The sequence below is a fragment of the Torulaspora globosa genome, chromosome 8 (genome assembly GCF_014133895.1).
Source record: "Torulaspora globosa chromosome 8, complete sequence".
Classification (NCBI taxonomy): Eukaryota; Fungi; Ascomycota; class Saccharomycetes; order Saccharomycetales; family Saccharomycetaceae; genus Torulaspora; species Torulaspora globosa.
Window position 1 is genome coordinate 717,767 of NC_050734.1, and position 23,689 is coordinate 741,455.

Here is a 23,689-nt window from a genome sequence, read left to right on the forward strand (position 1 = left end):
ATCGATCGGGAAGCTAGTTTGCCAGTACTGATGCCATTAGAGGTTTGGTGGTGAGAAGAAGAATGGCTGGTGATAATAGCAGTGAGAGAATCAAATACTTTGTGGATGGTCCCTTCTTCGTGATAAGACTATGCGACCCGGGGTCCTTGAACGCGCTGAATGGAAACGACTATCTGTACCTGGCGGAATTGCTGGAGAAATCTGAACGAAACTCGGACGTTTACTTCACAGTGTTGCAAAGTAGTGGTAGGTTTTTTTCAAGTGGAGCGGACTTCCAATCTATATCCAAAGCGCAGGAGACGAAGACGAGCGAACCAGAGTTGAACAAGTGGTTGGCGTATTTCGTTTCTCGTAACGTGTATGTCACCGACATGTTTGCGAGACATTCCAAGATACTCATTTGCTGCATGAATGGGCCTGCGATCGGGCTGAGTGCGGCGTTGTGTGCGCTGTGCGACATAGTGTACTCGATGAACGATAAAGTTTATCTCCTGTTCCCCTTTTCCAGCATCGGACTTGTGACTGAGGGGGCCACTTCGGTCACTCTGCCGATGAAGCTGGGTAGCAGTTGGACGTTTGAGAGCCTGCTGTTCAGTTCGCCTATTAGGTTCGACAAGCTGGATGGGACGATTGTGGCGAAGAATTACGAAATGGACAACGTCGAGAAGTTCAACGACGCGGTTCTGGAAGAATTGAAATCAAAGATCAAACCGCTTTATTTACCCACTTTACCGGATATCAAGAAGCTGCTGCGAGAAAGATACTCCCAGGAGCTCAGCAGAGCCAACTCTGTCGAAGTCAACGATGCTATCAAGTACTGGGTCAGGGGGATCCCGCAGCGAAGCTTCAAACAATTGAGTCAAAAGCAGCGGAAGCATAAGCTATGACTTGGGCTCCGCCTCTTCGGTCGGAGCGTTCACTTTTCTGGCGAAGCTGGCTCCCCCCATGATGACGAACACAAGGACCAGTATCGCGAGCAGTCCGCTTCTCGTTGTTTGCCACCTCAGGCGCTCAATGTCGGATCTGGCGCTCCCGAGTAGCTTTGTTGCAATCTTGTTCGTACACTCATTTAGCTGTAAATTGATTTTTCTATGGAGTAAGGTGTTTTCGATCTTTTGATTATTGAAATCGACTTTCGAATCCTTCTGCAGAAGGTTGATGATCATTTCATTGATCTCGTCGTGCAGCGAGTCCAAGTCGCGGATTAGCTTCAGGAGCTGCAAGTGCTGGTCGTTCAATTGAGTGTCCCTAGAGGTTTGAATCGCGTATTTCAACTCGGTCTCTGCGGCATGGAAAAGATGCGATTGGTTCTCGAGCTCCATATTCTGCAGAAACACCGTGTTGTAACGAGAAAAGAACTCCTTATTGAGGGTCTCTAGCAGGAGATCGATAATCAGTTCTGTTTGTTGTGACGTAAAACCTTGTTCCCTCAGTCGATTGTAACATGCAAGGGTATCGATCTGGCACTCTGCTCTAGTTGGCTTCATTCCATTTCCCTGAGAGATCAACTGCTCCGGCAGCTTATTCATAAAGTTGTCTGACGAAGTCCCCGTTCCGGTGCCGGACTTGTTTGGAGCGTTGTCTTCAATGCTGCTCTTGACTGTAGGTGTGCTATATCGTCTGAGTGACCGTGTTATTGCCGAGCGTGAGCATCTAGTAACATAGCGTAGCATGATTCGTTTGCTAGCGAGTCTAGTGTAGGATTCTTAATCAAATTGCGCGTATTCTTCTTTTCAATGATACACACCAGAGCGTCTGAGATAGCCGTAATGAACGTGAGATGGCTCTGTTCGACGACGTTAAGGCTGGTTAAGAAGAATAAGTTGCCACCTAGGCCCAAGTTCACTAAGGAGATGGAGGCCCAGTGCGAAGAGAAGTTTCTACACGGTGGTCGAGGGCCTGGAGGGCAAAAAATCAATAAGTGTAACTCGAAGGTCCAATTGAAGCATCTGGAGACGGGTATAGTCGTTACCTGCCAGGAGACTAGATCTAGGGAGAGTAATAGGAAGATAGCAAGGGAAAAGATGGCTCTGGAGATCGCCCGGTACTTGAACCCAGATTCTTCGACAGATGCAAGGACTGAAGCCCTCCAAAGATGGGTGGTTCAAGGCAAGAGGGCCAAGGAGAAGAAGAGCAAACTGAAGTATGCCAAACACGAGGAGGAGAGGCAGTCGAAGCAGCAGGAGTCTTTAAGAAGAGACGCGGCGATAATAGAGTCTCTTTGAGATCACTGGGGACGCTTACTTTCCAAGATAAGGGTTGGCACTAGTTTCAAAGAACGGACTCATATAGCTCGCAGTGGAGGCTTTCTGACGACCAGTCTTGTCGGGCCCAATGATTGAGCATGAGAAGCTTAGTGGGGGGTTGTTCACTATCACCATAAATGAGCCCTCGAAGTTGAATTCGCTCACGTTGAGCGACTTCACGCGAATTGCCAAGCTGATACAGCAGGCCGACGCCGACGACGAGATCATAGCTGTGTTTCTTCAGAGTACCGGCAGGTTCTTCTCTTCCGGTGCCCAGTTCGATTACTTTGGTGAATTTGAGGGCATGGAGCCCGAGAAGAAAGAGCAACGATTGCGTTCGGAGATCGCTACGATGAACGTTTATGTGGCAGATGTGTTTGCACAGCATAGCAAACCGCTTGTGTGTTGCTTGAACGGGCCTGCGATCGGGCTCGCTGCCTCGTTGGTGCTGCTTTGTGACATAGTATACGCGATGAACGACCAAGTGTACCTGCTATTCCCCTTCAGCTCGTTGGGATTCGCAGCAGAGTTGGGCTGTTCTGTCACGGCACCGTTGAAGCTGGGCATCAACAGAACAAATGAGCATTTCGTGTTCAGCACAAAGATCCAGTACAAGGATATGCTGCAGGCGCGCCTGATTGCAAAGGACTTCCATCTCCGACCGGGAAAGACAGCCGAGTTCAACAGTCAGGTTCACACGTTAGTCCAGGAATCGCTTGAGGGTAAAAATAGGCACGCTATGCTGAATATTCAGCAGTTGCTCTCCCAGAAGGATGCACTGGTCAGGGCACAAGGCCGCGAAACTAGCGTTACTTTGCCGTTCTGGCTACACGGCGAACCTCTCAAACGGTTCAAACAGTTGCAAACACGGCAGAGAAAGCATCGTCTGTAGGCCCTCGTGGCTGCTCAGGCTGTACACGGGCCAGTTTAGGTCGTGCAAGTTCGCGGGTTCGTACGGGAACAGTGCTAAGTAACTCGAGGTAATCGCTATGTAGACGTTGATCTAAATGACACAAGGCAGCTACTATCTCACAGATCATGCAGCTTAATCATCCGTGCCGCACTGTAAAGAAACCCTTCAAAAGAGCACAACCGGGCGAATCCTCATGAGCCAATTGCAAACATACCACAGGATTTCGATCTCGAGTCGAATTGATCATCTTCAGAGATCTCTCGCCTTATACATTATTACGCTTCAAGACTGTCGTTCGGGTGACTCTTTCATGGTTAGCCAGTTGATGTGCGGAGGGATCTAATATAATAGAAACCATACAACAATAAGGCAGAGTGCGTTCTCTAAAGATTAGTAGACCGGTAGGCGGAATTGGTCTGGGATTTTGACGTGGTGATGGATTAGAAGAGAGTTCAACCTAAGGAACTAACAACAGTTGAGTGGAAGATATGGGAAGGCCCAAGAAGTTGGTCAGCCAGGAAAATATAAAAAAGTTTCAGCAAGAACTTGAGATGGCAGGAGATAATGCGGCTATGTTGCTGAGGGATAAGAAAGGCCGCTCGAGATCATGTCTTTTGTGTCGTAGACGTAAACAGCGTTGTGATCGTAAGCAGCCCTCCTGTTCCAATTGCTTGAAGGCAAAGGTGAAATGCGTGCAGCCGGCTCGTTACAATCCCAGTAATCTTATGGATGGTACTTCACCTTCTCCGTTACCTTCTTTTGATGAAGCTACTCCGAAGTACTTTAGGCCGAATGTGGCTCCCACGAGGCTTCCGAATGAACAATATACGCAATATCTGGAAGATCGAGTCCATGCCTTGGAGCGGATGTTGAACAAGAGCAAAACGCCGATGCAACTGCCAATCCCGAACGGCAATGAGAACGCTTTGGCAAGTGGGTCTAATGTTTTCCCTTCTGGTGATAACGGGCGCGCAAGGCTGTTCAAGAATGCTTCGCCGTTTCCAAGTGGGGCTCCTACTCAAATGGAGAGCTCCTCGCTGCCTGCGCTGGCATCTGACTCGCTCGAGTCTGTAGATTTTTCCAAGTGCATTTTCGCCAACTATAATTTGAAGGAATTCATGAACTACGATCCCGTTTTCGAGTTTGATGGGATGCTTTCTCGGTCATTTTTAGACACCTTCTTCACCAGATTGCAATTCAAATATCCGTTGCTGGACGAACAGGAAATTTACGACTTCCATGCGCACTATATCTCGAATGATATCCACTCGTACTCGGAAACTGGATTTCACTTTGCATGTGGTAGAATGTGGCTTGTATTCAGTATAAGTGCTTGTCTTTATATGACTACTGGGAAATACAAGGGATTGCCGCCCGTGAGATATTTCTCTACAGCGGTGCGGCATATTGCAAGATGTGGGCAGTCGCTGAATAACGTACAGCGAGTCGAATTATTAACCTTACTTGTGCTCTACATGTTGAGAACAGACAGAGACTCATCAGTCCTTTACGAGATTATCAAGGATGTGGTGTTCATTTGTAAGGAAAAATTGCACTTAAACAACATGCAACCTAATGATCCGTATGCCAATGAGAAATTGAGGATTTTTTGGTGTGTATACCTTCTGGAGAGAATGATTTGCGTTGCCGTGGGTAGACCATATACCATTTCTGAGAAAGAAATAAACTTGCCGCTATTCAGCGAGGAATCTTTCAACAATGCGTCAAACAAACACGCTGATAAATCTACCAATGGTCGAGGCGTCCATTTTATCAATCAATCGCTGAAATTGCGCAGAATTGAGTCACAATTTGTAGAGCACCTGCAAATCTTGCCTCTCAAACATAACAAGAAAGAGGTTTTGAGAAGTCAATTGCCTATGGTGAAAAAATTCTTTCAAGATCTCGAGGTTTGGAGGGCAGGTTGTTCGAAGGACGACATTAAGAATTTCGAGAATGAGACTTTAAAACTGTACTATTACAGGTCCGTAAGATTACTGCTTCAGCCTTATCTGGAGTTTATGAGACCTGAAGATAAACTTTTTAGAGAATGTCAGGCTGCTGCTGGTCAGATCTGTCAACTTTACAAGATTTTTCATCAAAAAACCCTTACAGGTCATTCTACCCCGGCAATTCATACTGTTTTTATCGCGGGCGTTACTCTAATCTACTGTATGTGGCTTGCAAGGAACAACGACGATGAAAGACGGAAAAAACTTGGTGACGAGTCGAAGCATACGAGACCTCTAGTTAGCGCGAGTCTCTTCTCTACTATGGACGATTTAAGGGCATGTTCTGTCTGCCTATATGTCATGACCGAGAGATCTAATTTTGCTCGAACCTTTAGAGATACCTTCGATCAACTCATGAATGCCACTGTTGGTAATTTGATTGAACGTTGCGGTCCGGATTCTTCTGAATTAATCTACTTGTCGTCTCAAAAGGACAAATCAATGGATCACCTGGAGGATCAACCCACCAAAGACAAGGCAACAAACGATTCGGAAAGTGGTATGCCGCCAGCAACTGATAGAACCTTCGGCAAAAGACAAGCTCAAGAACACGAAGGGTTTGTGGAAATCTCGCAGGTTGATATAGAAGAGCAGAAAGAGTTCAAGAGACGACAAGGTGTGCTAGAAAAGATGTCGGTACCGAAAAGTTTGTCCCACCTTTTGATTAAAGTGGAAGATGACAAAGAAGAGGAAAGCGTGAATCAGGATAAAAAAGACCAACGCAGTGAAGGTAGCAGAGATAAATATATCGTGAAGAAGCCAACAAATTCCACGGAATTCGACTGGAAGTCTTTTCAACAACAAGCCTTGGTTCAACAACATATAGCGAGGGAAAACTTGAAAGCATATCTATCGTCCTTGAACTATCTCAATGGTACCAAATCGGTTGCATTTAACCCCGGGGCTCATATATACTCCCCACCTGAAATGCAACCACCCAATCTATCAATAAACAACAGAGCTTCTACTGAAAATGCTCCACTGCAAGTGCGTCCGATCAATACGGATGAGAAAGCAGGCATGAATCGTCCACAGAATGTCGCACCGCAGACTGCCGCCGCAAGGACCCGTATAATATCCCATATCACTTCAGGCCCGACGACAGGCTCTAACTCGCCAAGCTCAATGCCCAACATGGGACTTTTATATAACAACGGGACGCACGATATGATAAATGATATCTCGACTTGGACCAACGACTCCGTGATGCAGCTAATGGACAACGAATCCCTAGCCACCACCAATTTCTATTCCCAAGAGAACTTTTCCTTTTTGCCTCACGAGGAAGAACGCTTTCTACCTCAGATTAAACACGCAACTTCTCCTCAACAATCCTCTGATACCAACGGATCTCAACCGGCATTATCAACTAATGCCAACGGTAAAGGTTTTCATTCTACTGCTATTGACGCTATTCAAGTTAGAACCGACTTCGACAAATTACGACGGCATCCTTCAGCGACCGGCCACAACTCAATGGTCGAGAAATTTTGGACAGTAAACGACGATTATGGATTTCTGACATAAAATAGGATACAGCGATTAGTAAGAGCTCTTGAAGGCCATTCGCAATGCTGTTCGATGAGCTTAGTTGGCCTTGAAGATTGCTCGTTAAGCATGATATATAAACTGATTAAAAGCTGGACGAACTTTGGGTCTTATACTTCTAGAAGTTCCATATATCACCAGTTGTGATCGAACCCAGTGCCCAGGAGCCTCTGGTACAATTGTACGTTAGGAATAGATTTAGTGGAACTCGGAGTTCTTCTCAGAGGACTTTTTTTTACTAACAAATATCTTCTCCCTCTAATAACTTCCCAAGCTCTTCCCCTTTTGGATTACTTTCTCCCGTTGCTAACTGCTCGCTTCTCTTTTATTCAAGTTTAATAGCTTTTCAGAGTCTTCGTCAAAGTTACGATCTATCCGCCTTTTCAGCTAGAGCTTCCTAGGGACCATTGACCAACAGGGGAGTGGTATCTGGGAACAGAAAAACCATTAGAGAAGAGCCCACTGTGTTTTAGATCACGCTCATTTATTATGGAAACTTCAGGGAAGAACTCACTGAGATTTTTCGCACTTGGTGGGGGGAATGAAGTCGGAAGATCATGTCATATCTTGCAGTTCAAGGGCAAAACAATAATGCTGGACGCTGGTGTCCATCCAGCTTATCAAGGCTATGCCTCATTACCCTTTTACGACGAGTTTGATCTTTCTACAATCGATGTTTTGCTGATATCACATTTCCATGTGGACCACGCTGCTTCTCTTCCCTACGTGATGCAAAAGACGAACTTCCAGGGGAGAGTTTTCATGACGCATCCAACGAAAGCCATTTATAGGTGGCTTTTGAGAGATTTTGTGAGAGTTACCAGTATTGGATCTTCGTCAGGCGGTCAGGATGACAACTTGTATACGGATGAAGATCTCGCCGATTCTTTCGACAAAATAGAAACCATAGACTATCATTCCACAGTGGACATCAATGGTATAAAGTTCACTGCATTTCATGCAGGTCATGTCCTTGGTGCCGCTATGTTTCAGATAGAGATTGCTGGCGTTAGAGTCCTCTTCACTGGTGACTATTCTCGTGAGTTGGATCGACACTTGAATTCTGCTGAAGTCCCGCCTTTGCCTTCGGACGTTCTTATCGTCGAATCCACTTTTGGTACAGCCACCCATGAACCGCGTGCGAATCGCGAACGCAAACTTACTCAGTTAATTCACTCGACGGTCAGCCGTGGAGGCCGGGTTTTGCTGCCTGTATTTGCATTGGGGAGGGCGCAAGAGATTATGTTGATTTTAGATGAGTACTGGTCTCAGCATGCGGAGGAGTTGGGCGGAGGTCAAGTGCCGATATATTATGCTTCCAATCTCGCTAAGAGATGTATGAGCGTTTTTCAAACTTATGTCAACATGATGAATGATGATATTCGCCGGAAGTTTCGAGACTCGCAAACTAATCCTTTTATCTTCAAGAATATTTCATATCTTAAGAACATCGACGAATTCCAGGATTTCGGGCCCAGCGTCATGCTGGCTTCTCCCGGTATGCTACAAAGTGGGCTTTCAAGAGATGTTCTTGAAAGATGGTGTCCAGAAGCTAAAAATCTGGTGCTCATCACTGGTTATTCTGTTGAAGGTACAATGGCTAAATTTCTAATGTTGGAACCCGACACAATTCCATCAATCAGTAATACAGAAGCTACCATTCCGAGACGCTGTCAAATTGAAGAGATTTCTTTTGCGGCACACGTTGATTTTCAGGAAAATCTGGAGTTCATTGAGAAGATCAGCGCCCCAAACATTATTCTTGTTCATGGCGAATCTAACCCCATGGGTCGTTTGAAATCTGCTCTCTTATCAAATTTCGCCTCATTGAAAGGCACTGAAGGGGAAGTGCACGTCTTTAATCCGAGAAATTGCGTCGATGTCATCTTGGAGTTCAAGGGCGTGAAAATAGCCAAAGCGGTAGGGAATATTGTGGATGCTATACGGAAAGAGGAAGAAGTAGGCGTGAAAGAAGAGAAGAAGAACAATACGGAACAACATACGGAGAAAGAAGTGGTTGAAGCAGAGGAGAAAGAATTTCCAAGCGAGGATGAGAAAGAAATTATTGTATCTGGGATATTAGTGTCGGATGAGAAGAACTTTGACTTGAATTTAGTTTCATTGACAGATTTGAGGGAACATCACACCGAATTGACCACAACAGTTTTGAGAGAAAGGCAAACAGTCCATGTGGACTGTAAAAAAGAACTAATATACTGGCACATCTGCCAAATGTTTGGGGATGTAGAAGTCATCGCTGATGAGGATGATGTCACAAATAGAATCAAAAAGGACGACGTTAAAATGGAATTCGCTGACGGCGGAAGCGGTAGGCTAGTGCTCAAGATCATGAACGACATAACTTTGACAATTGTTGATAACTTGGCCACGTTAGAATGGAACCAAGGCCTGATAAGTGACACCGTTGCAGATTCCATTGTGGCTATCCTGATGAGTGTTGATTCGTCGCCCGCCAGCGTGCGAATGAGCAGCAAGGCTTGCGATCATCACCACAATCATGAGAGCCCGAACAACTTTTTGGAGCAGCAGAATAGTGTGTGGAAAGTGAAACAAATAGCGAAACTTTTCAAAGAGCAGTTTGGAGATACTTTCACTCTCCTACTGCAGAAGAGCGAAGATCACAAGAATGGAGATGGAGATATTTACGGTGTGATTACCATCGGGAAGAGCACCGCCCGCATAAATTTTTCTCAGATGAAGATAGAAGAATGCAATTCTAATCCATTGAAGGGAAGAATTGAGAGAATCCTGGATATGGGAGCTGATCTGACAGCACCTTTGTGCTGATGGCGGTACGATGTCTGTAACAATAGCATTACGTAGAGAAATGAAATTCTCGAGGTTTACATTGAGTATTACTGACCTCCATGGGAGACTACCGCTTCCATAGATAGTGTAATAGGTTTTACTTATAATCATAGCTATAATAATCACTTAGTCTCTCATACTCGAAGTCTTATTGATTAAATCACTCTTGACGGATGATTAGAAAATTTGAACTATTCATCTCATCGCATCTTATATAGTCTTGAGCAGAACATCAAACACAAAGCATTCGATTGATTCGGCCGTCTATGGGGGCTAAGAAAGCTGAATTTGCATCAGATGCCTATTTGGATGATTCAACTTCCTTTGAAGCGTTTGGGTTGGACTCAAGATTGCTGCAGGCTATTCAACGAAGTGGTTACCGTCATCCTACGTTGATCCAGTCTCACGCTATCTCTCTGGCATTGCAGGAAAAGAAAGATATCATAGCCAAGGCTGCCACAGGTTCAGGAAAAACTTTGGCATATCTAATCCCTGTTATTCAAACTATCTTAGATTACAAAAAAAATGAAGGAAACGATGAATTGAGTACCTCTAAGACTATGGGAATCATTCTTGTTCCGACGAAAGAACTGTCCAGTCAAGTGTCAACGGTCTTGGAACAAATGACTTTGTATTGCTCCAAGGAGATAAGGTGTTTGAATGTTTCATCAGATATGTCCAACGCTGTTTTGTCCTCGTTGTTGTCAGAATCACCAGAAGTGTTAGTTGCCACTCCAGCAAAACTTCTAGGTCTATTGGAGAATAACATAAATTCTGTTTCGCTAGAAAATTTGAGATTTCTTGTGATTGATGAAGTTGATCTAGTGCTTTCGTTCGGTTATCAGACAGATCTGGTGAAGATTGCTCAATATCTGCCTCTACAGAAAAATTTACAAACCTTCCTGATGAGTGCGACTTTGAACGATGACATACAAGAGTTGAAGAAGCAGTTTTGCCGTTCCCCCGCCATTTTGAAGTTCAACGATGACGAAATAGCTAAGGGTGAGACAAAGCTGGTGCAGTATTATGTTATGGTTTCCGAGTTTGACAAGTTCCTGCTCTGTTATGTGATCTTCAAACTTGGACTGATTAAGGGAAAGACTTTGATATTTGTCGCTAACATTGATAGAGGCTACAGGCTGAAGCTGGTCTTAGAGCAGTTTGGTATAAAGTCATGCATTTTGAATAGCGAGCTACCCGCTAATTCCAGGCAACATATAGTTGACCAGTTCAATAAAAACGTTTACCAGCTACTGATTGCCACGGATGACACGGAATATATCAAGGAAGAGGACGAACTGGCAGATGAAGAGGGTCTGCTAGGACAGGAGGAAAAGCAGGAAACTCAGAACAGTCAACAGGCGGATGAGTCGGATAAAAAAGCAGAGAGCAAGAAGAGCAAGAAGAAGGTACCGGTTAAGAAGGATAAAGAATATGGTGTTTCCCGTGGTGTGGATTTCAAGAACGTAGCATGTGTACTGAACTTCGATTTACCCACTACTGCAAAGTCGTATGTTCATAGAGTTGGTAGAACCGCTCGTGCTGGGAAATCAGGTACCGCTATCTCCTTCGTCGTGCCTTTGAAGGAGTTTGGTAAACACAAGCCTTCTACGTGTCCAACAGCTAAGAAGGATGAAAAGATACTGGCCCGTATCATCAAACAACAAAGCAAGCTCGGATTGGAAGTTCAGCCGTACATTTTTGATAATAAACAGGTAGAAGGTTTCCGCTATAGAATGGAGGACGGTTTCCGTGCCGTTACTCAAGTTGCTGTTAGAGAGGCTAGAATCAAGGAATTAAAACAGGAACTTCTGGCGAGTGAAAAGTTGAAAAGGCATTTCGAAGAAAATCCTCAGGAGTTACAAAGTTTGAGGCATGATAAAGAACTGCATCCAGCTAGAATACAACAGCATTTGAAAAGGGTTCCCGATTATCTACTCCCAGAAAGTGCAAAGCAAGGGAAATCCAAGAAGATTGGTTTCGTTCCATTTCACAACCCAAAAAAGAACAAGAAGAAGGGCAAAATAAATAAGCGTCGTGGTGGTAAGTCGGATCCATTGAAGAATTTCAAATAATATTTTCACTAAATTACGTAACTAATCAATCCCCTTGTACTTCTCTCCTCGATATCTTACATACACATTGAACGAAGATTGCTCATTGCATCGGTGCTTTTAAAACGACGATGACGGAATCACCTCTTAGGAACAGTTTGCTGATGAACCTTTCTTTATTTTCAGCCTTATTTCCTCTTCTTTCTGTCCAAAGCTCCTTGACGTTCTCGAGGACCATGTTGCAATGTCTATCAAATGCTTTCACTCTCGCTATAATTTTATGGTTATTCCGAAGTGATATAATCACAGGTGTCTTAGTCTTCATAGAATCGTTTATCAGCGATAGAGGGCCATGTTTGAACTCGTACTCTTCTAACTGGTCTAGCTCATCCTTTGTCAACTCGGCTTTTGGGCGATCTGATAGCTCACTATCAAATGTTAGTAAATCAATCTCGAAATGATAGTCGTGTCTATTGAATATCACATACATCATAAGTAACTCGGCTTCTCTTCAATTGCTTTAATCGAAGTTCATCTGTTGAGAGTGTTCTAATAAGACCAACTTTTTCGCTGTCCAGCGCCACTACAGGCGATTAACGGTAATAGTACATATCTGGAATTAAACTACCAACTGAGCCAGCAAAGCTTTAATGCTACCGGCAGCTTGTTACACACCACATCGATAGATGTTCTGACCTTGATATCTTAGTTGTATAATTTCATGCTTTTCTAAGGCGTAGATAGCCTTGTCCAGAGCGCTTTGCGAAAACCTATTGGTATCGACAAATTCCCTTCTTAATGTCTGATAGGAAGTAGACCACCCAATGGGCAGTCTTCTTTTCAATTCCTGCTCAATACGTCGTATTTCCGCCATGAGATTTGTGCCATTCAAGCCGCCGGTGGGGTCCTGGGAAGCCGCATCCATGGTAGACGCTTGGAATAACCGTATCGCTTCGTCAACGTGTCGCTCGTGAGCTACCGGGCTCAGTTCCAACTTTGCTAGAGACTCCGTTATACGGATTATGGCCTCTAACTGACGAATTGTGATTGGGATCGACGACCTTTCGGTGGACTCTAGTTCGTTGATAAGCAATTGCTTCCTGATGTTGACGAATTGGGAGGACAACTTCTCTGCGGCCTGTGCTGATAACCTGGGAGCACATTTGAGCCGGCAATACGTTATGTAGCGTCTCATTTTCTCCATGCTAATTTCCATGCCGGCGTTTTCCAATTCTCCTTCTGTTTGCGTGGAGCGCCCAGTGTGAATATTCATTACGTGATTTGCAATCGAGATATCTCTTTCTTCGTTGTGGTCGTCCTTGACAATGAATATCATGTCGAAACGGGACAAAATAGTGGTCTGGAAATCAATATTCTCACCGGGAGATTTTAAATCATCGTAACGACCATAGATAGGGTTTGCTGCCGCTAGAACACTTGTTCTCGAGTTTAGGACGGTCGTGATACCAGCTTTTGCTATAGAGATTGTCTGTTGTTCCATAGCCTCATGAATCGCAACACGATCTTCGTCTCTCATCTTATCGAACTCATCAATACAAACGACACCACCATCAGCTAAGACCATTGCACCGCCTTCTAGATAAAACTCACGGGTCATGGGATCCCTCTGAACACTAGCAGTCAAACCTGCCGCTGACGAACCTTTACCTGAAGTATAAACAGAGATGGGTGAAACTTTCTCGACGAATTTCAACAGTTGGGATTTTGCGGTACCGGGGTCACCAAGTAAAAGAACGTTAATGTCACCTCTCAGCCTCATACCGTCTGGAAGTAATTTTTTCGAACCGCCCATCAGCAAGCACACAATTGCCTTCTTAATATCTTTCGAACCATAAATAGAAGGAGCGATCGAGTTGGCGAACAGCTCGTACAAATCCGGTCTCCTGCTCAGCTGTAAAAACTCTTCCTCCTCCTCTTCTGAAAACATTGTCATCGAGTTCCACATACCTGCTGTCTCCAGATCCGTTTGTATCCCCAAGATTTTGATGTAGGGATTCCTGATGGCCACGCCACCTGATCCGCCGGCTGCTTTTTTCTTGGACTGATATATAGAATAGATCCCAACGATAGTAACCCGAGTCCCTGGTACCACACGATTGGTCAAGTACCGGTCACAGGTCATCACAATGTTACGAGGCATCTCACCCACGGGGACCATTTCGGGGACCTCTTGCAGCTTCAAGAATTGCTGATCAATGAATTGTGACGACTCATGAATAATTATGTAAGGATCTGGACCACAATTTTTTCTTCCCTCATCGTCGGTGGAGCCCATGAGCCCATTTTCGTTCATCCCACTAGACAGATTAGACAAGCACGAGTGCGGCAACCTCACTGAGCCGCCGCCGATCGAATTGAAATTATTGATCCGCAATGACGTCGTATGTCTACAGTTCCGACACATCAACGAAAGATACGTCGCCCGTGATGAGAGAACCGACGCCGATATGATGATCCCGGAGATCCTCACCATCCTGGAGACGTGCTCCGAGTCCAGCTGTCTCAGTAACGTTTCATTAACCTTGGAGTTCAGCACAAGTTGAAAAGTTGGGAACGCTCCCAGATCCAAATCGTCCTCTCCCTCCGCTCCGCCACCACCACGCTCCTCGCGGGGCGTCTTGGTCAACATTGCTATCCGCTTGGCAACCTGCGTAATCGCGCTTTCAAACAGAGGTGCCACATCAGACGGCTCATCGGAAAGTCTCTTGTACAAATCCTCGTTATAACCGATAAGATGTTCCATATCCACTGTCAGGGAATACCTCTTGACCAGCAAATTATTTCGAAGTTGATCTCTATAAAGGAAATGCGAATCCAATCTAAACTCCAGGATGAAATTCTTGAACGACTTGATTATCTCCGTGTTATCGTCGTCATTAGGCGCCTCCCCCTGCAACACAGGAGCACTGTAGATCTCTGGTCTATCAAATGACATCCGGAATCCCTCAACACAGCCGCTTCTCCTCCACAATCCTCCCCGTCTTGAAGCAACACATCATCTGCTTAAAGCCAGACCATCATATAGATCCTACTACGAAACATTTATATCATTACTAACGACAAATATCTCGAAAACGTTTCAACGGCTGCAAAAATCGATAAAAATTGCCGTTTTGGGAAAGATCTGTAGATCTCTTGCAGATCACCTTGGCATGGCGGTAGTACTCAGGAAAGCCCGTGCACCACCGCTCATTTCTTTAAACTTGTTCCGCGGACCTCAATTCCTAACTTCAACGTTTTATTTTGTCAAATCCAACAAAGGCCGCAGGATGCCTGTGGGGCACCTCAAGGAAGGTCGGACTTTGAGGGCGGGACTTAGTCAGCGCAGCACAGAAATCGCTGCGAGGGGTAACCCCCGCCCCTTCGTGGGGTGCAGGAGAAAAGCGCGGACGATCAAGCTGCTTGATTATGCATGCAGGTCGATGCGCGTAGGTGGGGAAAAAGAAAAAAACGGGGCGGAATGTGGGACGATCTAAGACTCCCCGCTGGCTCACAGGAAAGACGCAGGGGGAGGTGGCTGCTAAATGAGGAGACTAATAATATGAAGGGTTTGGGTTCCCTAAAACCTGGCGTGAGGTTTTTCCGGTTTTTTTTCAAGATATATAAGCCTTACAAGAATCCTGCAATTAGGGTCTTCTTGTTGATGGTACTGATGCACGTTTTCGTTTGTAGTGCGCTATTTCTTGCATTTACTGTCAATATCAACAACATTTCAAACCATTATTACTAAGAGGTTAGAAAGCTAACGAACACGCTTTACAACACATATCATCCTTTGTTGTTTCGTTTTCTTATCTTCTACAATCTCTTATTCATCTGTTTTTTTTTCCTTCAGTTCCTGCTGCGTCTTTTTTCGCTTCCTATTCCTTATCTTCTTTACATCCTTCTCCGCGACAGGATAGAAAAATCGGATACCGAAATCAAAACAAACTGCAAAATAAGGACGGGGAATTATAGAGTGTCTTTGTGTAAGGGATAAGATATCAAAAGCGGTGATTTTTTTTACAAATAAAGGCAGTTGAAGATGGTAATAGCTCGAGGTTATGTGGACACAAAGATTAACTCAGTCGAACAATCTCCAGCTGTGTTAAAATTGCCAACTCGTTCGCCAATGATACGAAGGTTGAAGTCGTCTATGAAATTATCAAAATCTCACTCTACGCCATCGGTGACGACTACTTCCTCCTCGTCTTCATCTCAAAAAAATGTGCGCTTTGCGGCCGAACTGACCACTGTGAAAAAGTTCGATTCTTCAGCTGAACCGATCTCGATTTCTAATGAGAATTCCCCTAAATTTTACCCGATATCTGATTCTGATTTGCAATATAACTTGGGTTATCCAGAGACGCTCTACGGCAATGCAGATGATTGTTGCGTGGCAGAAGATGGGTTTTGGTTCAATGAGTCGTCTTTAGTGCCGACTCTGCGAGGGCTTAATGACGTCAAGAGACTTAAGAGAATTAATAGAAAAAGTTTGGCGGGATCGAAATTTCAATTGGACTATGATTCGGACAGTGGGATCGACGACGATGATGAGTTCGATGATGATGTCTTTGAAGAGACCCATGAATGGCCTCGACAGGTCACAGGTAATGGGTTGTCTTCGGATAGTAAATTAGAGGTTATTGATTGGAGATTGACAAAGACCAACATTTCCCCTATGAGACCAGTTTGGAATCCTTTCTTGCTCGCCAGCAACCAAAAAGCTGGTGAGAACGATCTCGAAAGCCAGATTTTCGATTATTTACAGGGATCGAATATCCGACTGCACTCGTTAAAACAATCAACCACCGAGTTTGGCAAGATAATTGGATTAATTTATGTTAACAATTTGAATTTCGAAAAATTCATAGAGATAAAATTAACTTTCAACCGGTGGAAGGATATGCATTATATTCCAGCCAATTTTTCAAGGTCAATCACAGATAAAATTGATGAGTTCAGGTTTGTGATCGATTTGAACAGTTTGAAATATTCTTTGCAAGTCAAGAATTTGATCTATGCTATGCCAGATTCAACGACCAGCGTGTGCCGATTAAACGTTGAGCTGTGTTGTCGATACGATGTCAACAATGAAACGTTCTACGATAACAACAATTATGAGAACTATCAGATACAATTGGCAGCCACAGTTAGAAATACAGCGGCTCAAGTGACACCATCAACAGTAAAGGAAAATCCATCATCGAACATTCATGATACGAATCCATCACAAACGAATTCCTTTGCGCGAGATTTCTTAGTGTCCACTACTTTAACGCATAATCCAAATTTGAAAAAATCATCAATTGGCTCGAGGCAATTCAGTGAAGATACTGATTATTACAATACATCGCCTCTAAAGCATCTGTATCACAATGACACAAGCTTAATCAAGCCTGTCAGAATGAATCAAGTTTTGATGAATCCAGAGCTTTCCACCGATGAAGAAGATTATGCAACACCGGATATCAATGAAATCTCTTCAAAAGGTTTGATTCTTTCGAGCAAGCCTATCGAGTCGCATAACTCATCATCATCTTTTTCGTCTTCTTCTTCCGGTGGTTACTCACCTCTGGAAGATTTTGCCTCGATGGCTAGTTCAGACTATAGACCATATCCTTCAATTGACTCAATGTCTTCAATTGAAATGGCAAATTACAACTATCACCTACCCGTTTTCAACACATTGCATAGCTATAGTGAAAATCATGATGACGGTCAAAGTATAGTGACTGACATTCCAGGCGATCATAACAATACCATTAACAATAATTCCAACAGTAATAACTCAACTGACACCCTGATTAATCCTGATGCTATCCCTAGGCCATTGTCCTCTGTTTCAGCAGAACCTGTATCATTTACAAACTCCCATCAATATGAAGGCTCAGACATAATTGCATCGTCCGATTCCAAGAGTAACACTCTAGAAGCTACATCGGGATTGAAAGATCAAGATTATCAAGCTTTTCTCAGTTCCTATTGTTTCCACACATCACCGACATCGAAAGGGCTTGATCCCCGCTTCGAGAATCCTCTTGGGTCAAAGACATTTTTTGCTGCCCAGATGTCGCAACCCGTGCCAGTCCCTCCTTCTGACCAAATGTCCTGCGAAAGGGATACAAATGATCATACTATGGGATTGGAAACCTTAAGCACACCCCCACCTGTACTATCTCAAGCTTCTTTCGAAGGGGTATCCCGAAGTTAACGACAGTCCCAACGGGAACATATGTTTGACCTTTTCTCGCTTCTTGTACTCTAAAACAGCATACCAACTATCCAATCATTTGCATATTTCCATAGTCAAGCTGGCCTTCATTTAAATTTTGCTTTTGAAACCAACCATTCGTCAATATTATAGACTCTTCCATATCTGACTAAACATATATATAATAATGGAACTTAATTATTTTATGTTTTTGCCTTTGGCAGTTCATTTCACCTTTTGAAGAAGATGAAAGATAAAAATCTTGTAGCATAACAACCACTGTGATAAATAAATCAAAAGAACTGAAGCTCCTTCTTTCACTTTAGTGTATTTAATATATCTTTGCTATAGCCGAATAATCCCAAGGTATGAATCCTCCTGTCAGTAAAGTCGAATTGACGCCGCAGTAGGTCGATAAGCGAATAACAGTTCTGCCCAGAAAACAAAAGCTATAAAGTAAGCATTTGCATCATCTCCAAGGTCTGTTTTGTTAGGATAATGAATTAGCTGATATAGCGGTTTTATAAAAAAAAAAATCACAATTCATATGGTTTCGTGGTCTAGTTGGTTATGGCATCTGCTTAACACGCAGAACGTCCCCAGTTCGATCCTGGGCGAAATCATTTTTTCCAGATCCTAGATCTACCAATATTTTTTTAGCAGCAGAGCGATCTGCAACTAGAAAGGCTACATAAGTTAAATCCCAACAGCTCCCCTTCCCTTGCCTGGCAACTCTATTGCTGGCAAGGCATCACCTCTTGACTCATTCCGAGCGCTTTCTAAGCTCGTTACCGGTTGGAAGAGCTAGCAGCGTATGACCTAAACACGGAACGCAAAGCAGAACCAAGAAATTCACGGCTTTACACCGTTGTTGACGAATGTCAGACTTCAATTTAGCAGACCAAATCAGCAGGTTGCAGAACAGTGATAAAAGATCGTTTCCTGCGGTAGAGAGGCCATCCGATGAGTTGAATTCTGTGATCGATCGCTTGGCAGTATCACCAGAACAAATCGACGCGGACGGAGAAACACTCGAGTCATTGATAGACCTTTGCCATGGTTTTCCACACTTACCGGTCAAACTGCAATCGCAGTTATGCTATTTGGTTGCCTCCTCTGTTGGAAACTTGGCGCATGATATCGGTGCGAATTTGAACGGGGCCAATCAGAACGGTGGCGATACGATGGACCTGCTCCCGCAATATCGAAGACATTTAGAGGAATATGGTTACCTTATCCATGTGCTACTGAGCTTTCTGCAAGAAGACGTCCATATTGCAGCATCGCAGGCCACGACTTTGGGACGTGGTGGGGCGAAGAAAGTGAAAACTACTGGACCAGCGGCCGAGCTTTTCAAGAGGAGCTGTAATCAAATTGAATCAATGTTCGAGGCGGTACTGAAAGTGCTGGAAATTAATCTGTCAAAGCTTTTTCAGACAACGCCTGAGAAAGATCTATACGTAAAGCTTTTCACGAAACCTCTTTTCTCTCTGCTTGAAGTTGAAGCCGCTGTCAAGGTCAACTCTCTGCGGCTTTTCACTCAGAAAGTGCTAGCAATCTGTGTGAAGTATCAAAATCAAAGCTCAAGCGTACAGAACGCCATCATGACCAATTTAACATATTTTCTACACCTTTCCAATTTCAATGCAGAATTGCTGAAGCTATTAAACGATGAGTACGACTATCCGCAGCTGACAGAGGAGATACTCAGAGAAATCAGTTCTAGAGTTTTCAATGCAAAAGATACCACTGGTCCAAAAGCGATATCGAATTTTTTGATCAAACTATCAGAAGTGTCACCTCAAGTCATGCTCCGACAAATGTCATTAGTCGTCAGACTTTTGAACAATAGCTCCATCACTTTGAGGTGCTCGGTAGTGGAGACATGCGGTAATATCGTGAGGAGATTGGCCCAAGATGAGCAGATGTTGGATCACTACAAGCAACAGATTGCAGTCCTTATCGAACTGCTAGAAGAGAGATTCCAGGATTCAAATCCGTACGTCAGGACCAAAGCAATCCAGGGCTGTCTGAAGATTTGCGAGTTGGAATCTAAGTTCAGCAAGAACAAGCCGGAGTTTGCCAGGCTTGCTACTAGATCCCTACAGGATAAATCTTCTTTAGTAAGAAGAAATGCAGTAAAGTTGTTATCAAAAGTGCTGCTTAACCATCCGTTTAAGGCCATTCATGGTTCGAACCTCGAACTCCGACAATGGGAAAAGCACTTGGAAACTTCTACTGCCAAATTGAATGAGTTAAAAGAGAAGCACGAGTCCCCAAGTGATCTCGAAAACATCATCGATAACTCGCTCAGAGAAGAGGCCTGCGAGGCTGAAGAAGTTCAAGGATATCTGGATGAAAATAATCAAATTACGCGATTAGAAAGAGAGAGTGAGGCTGTAAACACCATAAGTACCGAAGCGATACTGAAACTTAAGCTTATGGTTGTGTATTACACTGATGCTGTGAAATTCATCAGGACTATTCACGGCAGTCTCAGGTTAGCAGCTGGCCTATTATTTTCACGAAATCGGAACGAAGTTTTGGAGACAATGGATTATCTGGTTTTGGCTGATGCATTCGGCCTCGAACCTAGCCAGATCGGCATCAAGAAAATGCTGCACCTAGTTTGGATGAAGGGCACCAATGACGAGGGAACAAGTATATCGGCGCACTTGATAAGTTGCTATACCCAGCTATTTTTGACCGCTCCGGAGTCGTTCAACTTTAGGGAAAAAGCGGGCTACATAGCTCAAAATCTGATACAGTTAACTTGTGGCGCGTCAATTGCAGATCTAGCCTCGCTAGAGCAGCTATTATGCATGATGTACAGGGAGAAACTGATTGATGAGAATGTTATTAATGTGTTGTGGGCGATATATAATTCGGTTTCAAGAGACGAAGAAATGTGTGAACACTTTGAAAAGCAACAGGTTCACGGATCAATTATAATTTTGGGAATGCTGTCGCTTGCAAACCATGAAGTAACACTTCGAGGTCTTGATGCTCTTCTGAACGTTGGGCTTGGAATACCGGGGGACGAGGATATGCTACTCTGCCAATATTCTTGCCTAGCTTTGGAAAGGATGGTTCCTCGAGATCACAGCAGGTTCTCATCCATAATCAGCGAATCTCGAGAAGAAGAAGTTATTAGAAAGCTCTATTCCAAAATTATTGGTGTGACCAATGATCTAGGGTGGTATCCGGTATGCGAACAAGCGTTGAATGCCCTCTTCACTATCTCTTCGAAGGCTGACCTTGTGGCTACTGAGTTAGTCAGGGAAAAAACGATGATGACGTTCGGTAAGTCCGAAGATGAGGATTCGGAATTTCTGCAGCACACATCTAGGGTCACTTCCTTAAGCCAATTATTATTCATTGTGGGCCAAATTGCCATCAAAGCACTCGTTTATCTCGAGAAATGTGAGGCTGAATTCAAAAGGGCAAGGAGCGAAGTTGAGTATCGGAAAGTCAAAGAGAAGAAGAAGCAAGCGGGAGAAGGTGACGGTGCGGCGGATGAAGGCAAAGAGAAAGAGCTTGAAATGATTGGCGGTACCAACGAGGATGACTTCGCCGATGCCATCACCTTTATCAAAGATAAGGAGCTCCTGTTTGGGGAAAACTCGATTTTAAGCAAATTTTGCCCCATAGCAGAGGAAATATGCTCCAACACCAGCAGATTCAATGACCCTATTCTCCAAAGGACAGCGGCATTATGTCTGGAGAAATTTATGTGTGTGTCATCAAAATATTGCGAGAAACGACTGTCTTTGCTTATCACAATGATGGAAAAATCGAAGGATCCTATAATCCGCTCGAATGCCGTGCTTGGGCTGGGCGATATGGCGGTTTGTTTCAATAACCTTGTTGACGAAAACACAGACTACTTGTACCGTCGATTGCGCGATAAAAACTTGATGGTTCAGCGCACATGTCTGATGACCGTTACGTTTCTGATCCTTGCTGGGCAAGTAAAAGTTAAAGGGCAACTTGGTGAGATGGCTAAATGCCTAGAAAACCCAGATCCAGGAATCAGGGATATGTGTCGATTGTTTTTTACAGAGCTGGCGACAAAAGACAATGCTGTGTATAACAGCTTCATTGATATTTTCAGCAACTTATCTGCTGATGAAGGCCTACACAAAGATAGTTTCAAGAGAATCATGAAGTTTTTATTGTCATTCATCGAAAAGGAGAAGCATCAGAAGCAGCTTGCTGAAAAGTTACTGGGCAGATTGTTAAAGTGCGATTCGCAAAAGCAATGGAATGACGTGGCGTTTGTATTGAACAATATACCTTACAAGGATGAAAGAGCCGCCGAGTCCCTGGAGAAAGGGTTCAAGATGGCCTCTGCCCGCAATTAACCTTTCCTTTATGGCTAATGCCGATACGTAGAAACATATATGCACAAGATATGCACAAGAAATATACACGAATTTAGAATAGCACGAAGAAGGTGTTGGGATTTATAAGTTAGGCCTCGGTTCCACGGCTGCCGCTGATTATTTCTTAGAGTGATCCCCAAACACAAGAGATAGATCCTTGATTGGGTCATTGGATTTGCCCAGCGTAAAGTCCAAAGGCAACTGCTTGGAGTATAACTCACCTGACTTCAGATGCTGTTCGACTAATTGCGCCATGCCGTTTATAAAGGTTTCATTACCATTTAGAGACTCACACCTTTTCATTCTGTCCTTGTAAGGTGATTCGGCAATGAGTTCTTGGTCAATCTCGAACAAAGTTTCAATGTGGTCTGATGTAAAGGCAATTGGGATCAAAAGAAGCCCATCAGTCTCTGGAGCTAAAAACTCAGCTATCTTTGCTGTTTGCGCGCCCAACCATGGCTTAGGGCCAACCTGTGATTGCCAAACTAATCTATACGGATTGCTAAATCCCAGCTTTTGCATGACTTTGTTTACAGTTGCAGCCACTTCCGCTGGATAAGCGTCACCGGTGTTAATCACATCCATAGGTAAGGAATGGGCAGAGAATAGCAGAGTTACATTATTTCTCACTTCACTAGGAAACTCTAGCAGCTTTTTCTGGATATTCTCAGCAAACCCACTAGTTAAACCATCGTTGGTAGGCCAACGGTCGATGGTTGACCAACTGATCTTCCTCTCCGGATCCAATTCCTTTATTTTTCTCCACAGTTCATTCAGAGACGAACCTGTGGTTGAGTATGAGAACTGCGGATATTGAGTGAAGGCAACAGCTCTTCTGACACCGTCTTTCAGTAGCTGCTCGTAAGCTGCGTGGGTCAATGGCTTGGCGTAACGAAAGGCCACGTATGGTTTATGAGGCGCGGTTTCCGGGCAGGTTTCGTCCAAGATCTCGCAAACTCTCTTGGCCTGATATTCTGACCATTTGCGGATCGGAGAGCCACCGCCTATCTCCTCATATTGTTTCTCAATCTTGGGACTGCGGAACTTTGCAATCCACTTCGCAATTGAACGCTGATAATTCTTGCTGATTGGAATCAAGTCGTTGTCTGAGAAGAGTTCAAACAAGAAGTCGTAAGTCTCAGCAATCGTAGAGGGCCCCCCCATATTCATGAACACAATTCCAGTAGGAGATCTGGCGTCGCTCAATGACCGGGCCCTTCCAGGCATTACGGATACCCTATTTCCAGCCATTGAAGACAAAGTCTTCGGAAAAAGCTCTCTGCCTACTCTAAATCCAGCTAACATCAATCAGATAGCCTACAAACAATCGAACTCTTGTCGTCTTCACAGTCCTTCAACAGGTCGTAAACGAAGCAGAAAACGGCGAATTTTAAACCCGGAACAGATCACCAGCGTAACCAGCAACGCAACTAGTATACCTAGCTCTTCGAGTCCTTGACAGCCTTTGGCTTTTCGTATCTCATAGCT

At 44.1% G+C, this 23,689-nt stretch overlaps 12 protein-coding genes and 1 non-coding gene across 13 annotated transcripts; 9 read left to right on the forward strand and 4 right to left on the reverse strand.

The window, feature by feature from the left end:
• Positions 1 to 62: 62 nt before the first annotated feature.
• Positions 63 to 887, forward strand: ECI1 (dodecenoyl-CoA isomerase; the record flags this gene model as incomplete). Its single annotated transcript, XM_037285805.1, has 1 exon — positions 63 to 887. The coding sequence occupies one exon, from the start codon at positions 63 to 65 to the stop codon at positions 885 to 887; it is 825 nt and encodes a 274-aa protein (XP_037141701.1).
• PUT7 (Put7p) lies at positions 882 to 1,673 on the reverse strand (the record flags this gene model as incomplete). The annotated part of the gene is made up of 1 exon (XM_037285806.1): positions 882 to 1,673. One exon carries the CDS (start codon positions 1,671 to 1,673, stop codon positions 882 to 884), a length of 792 nt encoding a protein of 263 aa, XP_037141702.1.
• A 63-nt stretch (positions 1,674 to 1,736) lies between these two features.
• Positions 1,737 to 2,225, forward strand: RSO55 (Rso55p; the record flags this gene model as incomplete). The annotated part of the gene is made up of 1 exon (XM_037285807.1): positions 1,737 to 2,225. The coding sequence occupies one exon, from the start codon at positions 1,737 to 1,739 to the stop codon at positions 2,223 to 2,225; it is 489 nt and encodes a 162-aa protein (XP_037141703.1).
• Positions 2,226 to 2,334: 109 nt separating this feature from the next.
• On the forward strand, positions 2,335 to 3,138 carry HG536_0H04060 (enoyl-CoA hydratase/isomerase family protein; the record flags this gene model as incomplete). Its single annotated transcript, XM_037285808.1, has 1 exon — positions 2,335 to 3,138. One exon carries the CDS (start codon positions 2,335 to 2,337, stop codon positions 3,136 to 3,138), a length of 804 nt encoding a protein of 267 aa, XP_037141704.1.
• A 509-nt stretch (positions 3,139 to 3,647) lies between these two features.
• On the forward strand, positions 3,648 to 6,698 carry HG536_0H04070 (uncharacterized protein; the record flags this gene model as incomplete). Its single annotated transcript, XM_037285809.1, has 1 exon — positions 3,648 to 6,698. One exon carries the CDS (start codon positions 3,648 to 3,650, stop codon positions 6,696 to 6,698), a length of 3,051 nt encoding a protein of 1,016 aa, XP_037141705.1.
• Positions 6,699 to 7,208: 510 nt separating this feature from the next.
• On the forward strand, positions 7,209 to 9,527 carry YSH1 (cleavage polyadenylation factor subunit YSH1; the record flags this gene model as incomplete). The annotated part of the gene is made up of 1 exon (XM_037285810.1): positions 7,209 to 9,527. One exon carries the CDS (start codon positions 7,209 to 7,211, stop codon positions 9,525 to 9,527), a length of 2,319 nt encoding a protein of 772 aa, XP_037141706.1.
• Positions 9,528 to 9,814: 287 nt separating this feature from the next.
• Positions 9,815 to 11,623, forward strand: DBP9 (ATP-dependent DNA/RNA helicase; the record flags this gene model as incomplete). Its single annotated transcript, XM_037285811.1, has 1 exon — positions 9,815 to 11,623. The coding sequence occupies one exon, from the start codon at positions 9,815 to 9,817 to the stop codon at positions 11,621 to 11,623; it is 1,809 nt and encodes a 602-aa protein (XP_037141707.1).
• Positions 11,624 to 11,705: 82 nt separating this feature from the next.
• SMD2 (mRNA splicing protein SMD2) lies at positions 11,706 to 12,095 on the reverse strand (the record flags this gene model as incomplete). Its single annotated transcript, XM_037285812.1, has 1 exon — positions 11,706 to 12,095. One exon carries the CDS (start codon positions 12,093 to 12,095, stop codon positions 11,706 to 11,708), a length of 390 nt encoding a protein of 129 aa, XP_037141708.1.
• Positions 12,096 to 12,269: 174 nt separating this feature from the next.
• MCM5 (MCM DNA helicase complex subunit MCM5) lies at positions 12,270 to 14,558 on the reverse strand (the record flags this gene model as incomplete). The annotated part of the gene is made up of 1 exon (XM_037285813.1): positions 12,270 to 14,558. The coding sequence occupies one exon, from the start codon at positions 14,556 to 14,558 to the stop codon at positions 12,270 to 12,272; it is 2,289 nt and encodes a 762-aa protein (XP_037141709.1).
• A 1,089-nt stretch (positions 14,559 to 15,647) lies between these two features.
• On the forward strand, positions 15,648 to 17,816 carry PIG1 (protein phosphatase regulator PIG1; the record flags this gene model as incomplete). The annotated part of the gene is made up of 1 exon (XM_037285814.1): positions 15,648 to 17,816. The coding sequence occupies one exon, from the start codon at positions 15,648 to 15,650 to the stop codon at positions 17,814 to 17,816; it is 2,169 nt and encodes a 722-aa protein (XP_037141710.1).
• Positions 17,817 to 18,365: 549 nt separating this feature from the next.
• Positions 18,366 to 18,439, forward strand: HG536_0Htrna12V. The gene has a single exon. It is a non-coding gene; the product is annotated as a tRNA-Val (tRNA).
• Positions 18,440 to 18,694: 255 nt separating this feature from the next.
• Positions 18,695 to 22,180, forward strand: YCS4 (condensin subunit YCS4; the record flags this gene model as incomplete). Its single annotated transcript, XM_037285815.1, has 1 exon — positions 18,695 to 22,180. The coding sequence occupies one exon, from the start codon at positions 18,695 to 18,697 to the stop codon at positions 22,178 to 22,180; it is 3,486 nt and encodes a 1,161-aa protein (XP_037141711.1).
• A 138-nt stretch (positions 22,181 to 22,318) lies between these two features.
• Positions 22,319 to 23,506, reverse strand: HEM15 (ferrochelatase HEM15; the record flags this gene model as incomplete). Its single annotated transcript, XM_037285816.1, has 1 exon — positions 22,319 to 23,506. The coding sequence occupies one exon, from the start codon at positions 23,504 to 23,506 to the stop codon at positions 22,319 to 22,321; it is 1,188 nt and encodes a 395-aa protein (XP_037141712.1).
• Positions 23,507 to 23,689: the final 183 nt, after the last annotated feature.